General features: G+C 38.8%; 1 protein-coding gene across 6 annotated transcripts in view; it reads left to right on the forward strand.

The window, feature by feature from the left end:
* Nucleotides 1-4,100, forward strand: part of Tanc2 (tetratricopeptide repeat, ankyrin repeat and coiled-coil containing 2) — a 309,788-nt gene that overhangs the window by 238,355 nt on the left and 67,333 nt on the right. For all 6 annotated transcript variants that reach the window (XM_021213586.1, XM_021213585.2, XM_029545901.1 and 3 more), the window contains one exon: nt 1,772-2,379. In XM_021213586.1, coding sequence (XP_021069245.1) covers nt 1,772-2,379 — 608 coding nt within the window. The remainder of the gene's footprint in view (nt 1-1,771; nt 2,380-4,100) is intronic.

Genomic DNA, 4,100 nt, shown 5'->3' on the forward strand with positions numbered 1-4,100 from the left:
TCCCCTGGCTTGCTCAGCCTGCTCTCTTATAGAATCCAGGACTACCAGCCCAGAGATGGTCCCACCCACAAGGGGCCTCTCCCCCTTGATCACTAATTGAGGAAATGCCCCACAGCTGGATCTCATGGAGGCACATCCCCAACTAAGGCTCCTTTCTCTGTGATAACTCCAGGTGTGTCAAGTTGACACAAAGCTAGCCAGTACACCCTGTCTCGAAAAACAACAACAACAAAAAAGAATAGGCAGAGTACTATGCATGTTCCAGATTTTATAAGTCCAAATTTCAGTGACTTCATGGGTAAAACCTGCAGTAACTTTCCATTACTTCTATAGACATTTCATGGATTTTTAGAGTATGTCCGGTAATGTCCTAATACTTGAGGATTCAGGATTCAGTAGTAAATAAAACATGCAATGCCTCTGTTTTCATAACACTTTTTTAGTAAGGAATACAAACACAAAAAATATAATTAAGCATATTGTAATATTATTGGTAATATCATGTCAAGTACTTTGAAGAAAAATAAGATAGTATAAAGAGATAGAAATGATAGTTTGGGGTAGATAGGAGAAGCCCCTCTAGGGAACATTAGAAAGTGATGAAATCTGATCTACCATTTTTTTAAAGATCTATCTTCTGCTTCTGTATGTCATAAAATACAGAGAATGAAGATTATAATCAGAAAGGGGGTGGAAGTTGATGGTATCTTAAACTAGCCATTGGGAAATATCTTGAAGGAGAATAAAAAGCAGTTGATTAGCCAGGTGTGATGGTTCATACCTGTGATCATATCATTTTGAAGGCTGAGGCAAGAGAGTTAAGAGTTCAGACCTTCTAAGCTACATAGAAAATTCAAAAAGAAAAAAGACTTGATGACAGACTGAATGTGAGTATAAACAAGATATCAAGAATGAATCCTGGGATTTGGTGAGTATGTGAATAGATGCCATCTTCAGAAACAAAGATCTCCCAGCTGCCTCTAAGGATTTAATGTCAGGGTCAATGGCAATACAGTTAATTTGTTAACAGAAGGAATGTCTTGTGATGGAGTATAAAGTGTGATAATTCTTATTTAGTCACATTAAGTTTATCTATGAAACATCAAAGTATAAATTGCTTAGTAAACCAAGATACAAGGTGAGAACTCAGAGGAATTAAGTAATCTGGCAAAATAGATATTTAGAACTGTTTTAGAGAGTGGAAATGACTCAAGAAGGAAAATTAATAGAGCCCAGAGCCTGAAGTGGGCTAGGAAATGAAAGGAGCTAGTAGAAGAGGCTTGGTAAAACGTCAGTGTGATAAGAAAATGACGGTGTATCTTACGAGCAGTCTGCTGAAAATGATTCCCCAGAAAGCTGTGGGAAGATGCTGCCAACAGTCACACACTGCCAAGATTGTGAGAAGATGGAAACTAAAGCCAACTATTGGATTTGCCAAGGTTAAGATTTTGACAGTCTTGGCAGTAGCCATTTTTAGTGAATAGGTAAGGTTTCAGTGAAGCCAGAGTATGAGGAATAAAGAGAATGCAAAGAACTTCTTTGATTTTTATCCTCACGTACTCTTTACAAAGACCCATAAAAAGTCTCAGTATTGGGAAAAGCCATCTTCTTACTGTGCATAATTTCCTTTAGTCTATAGATATCATGATTAATATTATTTTCTTCTTTAGCCACTCAGAAATTCAGACTGAATTCTGAACCCCATAGTTCTAAGAGAGGCGAAACTGAAGGTCCTTCTGTCTATCTCTATCTCTCTCTCCATCTGTTGTAGGAAATTACCAAGTTGCTGCCTTTCCATAGGATTTTTTTGGATCGACTAGAAGAGAATGAAGCCATAGACCAGGACCTGCAGGCTTACATCCTGCACCGGATTCACAGCAGCTCAGAGATCCAGAATAACATCTCACTTAATGGCAAGATGGACAATACTACATTTGGCAAACTCAGTTCTCACCTCAAGACCCTCAGTCAAGGGTCATATCTATACCTGAAACTCACATTTGACCTCATAGAGAAAGGCTACCTAGTGCTAAAGAGTTCTAGCTACAAAGTCGTTCCTGTTTCGCTCTCTGAGGTTTATTTACTCCAGTGCAATATGAAGTTCCCAACTCAGTCTTCCTTTGACCGGGTGATGCCTCTCCTGAATGTGGCAGTAGCCTCTCTTCACCCACTTACTGATGAACATATTTTCCAGGCCATCAATGCTGGGAGCATTGAAGGCACACTAGAATGGGAAGACTTTCAACAAAGAATGGAGAACCTCTCCATGTTCCTCATCAAACGCAGAGACATGACTCGGATGTTTGTGCATCCTTCTTTTCGAGAATGGCTTATCTGGAGAGAAGAAGGAGAGAAAACCAAATTTCTCTGTGATCCCAGGTAAGATACAGATCTGTGATAAGTGATTCTGATCCTGTTTTAAATTTATTACATAGAGCATGGATATTGAAGGCAATGGGAAATGCTCTTACTTGAACACTTCCCACAGAGGAGATTTTTCTCTTCTTCTCAAAGCAAGGCTGTAAGTTTAGCAGTGCCTGTTACTCAGACTGTGACTCATCAAAGAGACTGAAGCTCTGACACTGCGGGGATTTTAGTGTCCCTGTGACCCTGCTGTTCCCCAGACCTTGTTATCATAACTATATTTGTGGACATGCCTCCCAACCTATTCCTTCATGTTGATTCATTGAAAAGCTAGTTTCAGATTTTGATGATGGTATTAAGCTAGGCAGAGAAGAATTTATGATATTTTTCCAGAGCAGGAAACTTACAGTGAAGCATGCTTGCATTGGTAACCTAGGGACTTAATGATCCCAAACCTTAGACCTACATAAAAGCAGAAGTCATCCCTTGCTCCTACTTTTGGTGAGCAGTGAGCAAGGCCTTACGGTGTAATTCCAAGACTACTACAAGTTCAAACAAAGTGCTGAGAATATGTGGCTCTCCTCCCTTACCTTTTCAGTAACAGACACTTCAGGAGGGTCAAAACTTAGTCCTGTGACTAGGTAAAAAACAACACCCTCTGCTGTTAGCATTTTGAGGCACAGCTTTTTAAAGCAAACCAAATAAGAATCTCTTGCATGAGTTGTATGACATTCACAAAACTATTTTGCGGTAAGGTAGCATCCAGCTTTATATCTTTCTACCTTCAACAGAGACCTGAAATTGCAGAGAGAAACAGCCCTATATAAATCTTAGCTTTTCCTAGTCATATATACCAATGATAGAGTTTATCAATTAGTCACCGAAAGAAGCTAAGAACAGCGCCAGGTGTGGTGGCGCACGCCTTTAATCCCAGCACCCAGGAGGCAGAGGCAGGTGGATTTCTGAGTTTGAGGCCAGTCTGGTCTACAGAGTGAGTTCCAGGACAGCCAGGGCTACACAGAGAAACCCTATCTTGGAAAAAAAAAAAAAGTTAAGAACAGTAGAACAAAGGGATATGGTATAACAAAGGTTATATGAGTGGGGTCTCTCAAAATAGCTTATTGTGCCTTTATATTTTACACTTAAGAGACACTTAACAAGTTAACAGATTCTGTGTGACATATCCAAATTGTCAGTTAGCATTACTACACTTTGGTTTTAGGGACATTATTAAATGAGATAAAGTTTAATTGATCACAGGCACTACAACAACCTCTGTGCTGAGTGATTAGGGGTATATAACATATACAACAGGTATATAACATAAACAACAGGTATGTAACATATACAACAGGTATATAACATATACAACAGGGATCCACTAGACAAAGGAATGGCTTGGGTCCCAGGCAGGACAAAGTAAAGTAGCAGAAGATTTCAACACAGTATTCAGAAGACATACAATTTAACTTACAAATTGTTTCTTCGTGTATTTTTTATTTTTTTCTTTTTTATTTTTTTTTTTATTCTTTTTTTTTGTATTTTTTTATTTAATACTTCCAGTTGATCTTGGCTAACTAAGACCTTGGAAATTAAAATGGCAGATAATAAAGCTACTGAAAATCTTGTTCATATTGCTTCTGACTATTAAAACATAGAGTTAAAAGACTGTGTAGTTAGCTGGGCAGTGGTAGCACATGCCTTTTATCCCAGCACTTGGGAGGCAGAGGCAGGTG

The sequence above is a fragment of the Mus pahari genome, chromosome 14 (assembly GCF_900095145.1).
Source record: "Mus pahari chromosome 14, PAHARI_EIJ_v1.1, whole genome shotgun sequence".
Taxonomy (NCBI): Eukaryota; Metazoa; Chordata; class Mammalia; order Rodentia; family Muridae; genus Mus; species Mus pahari.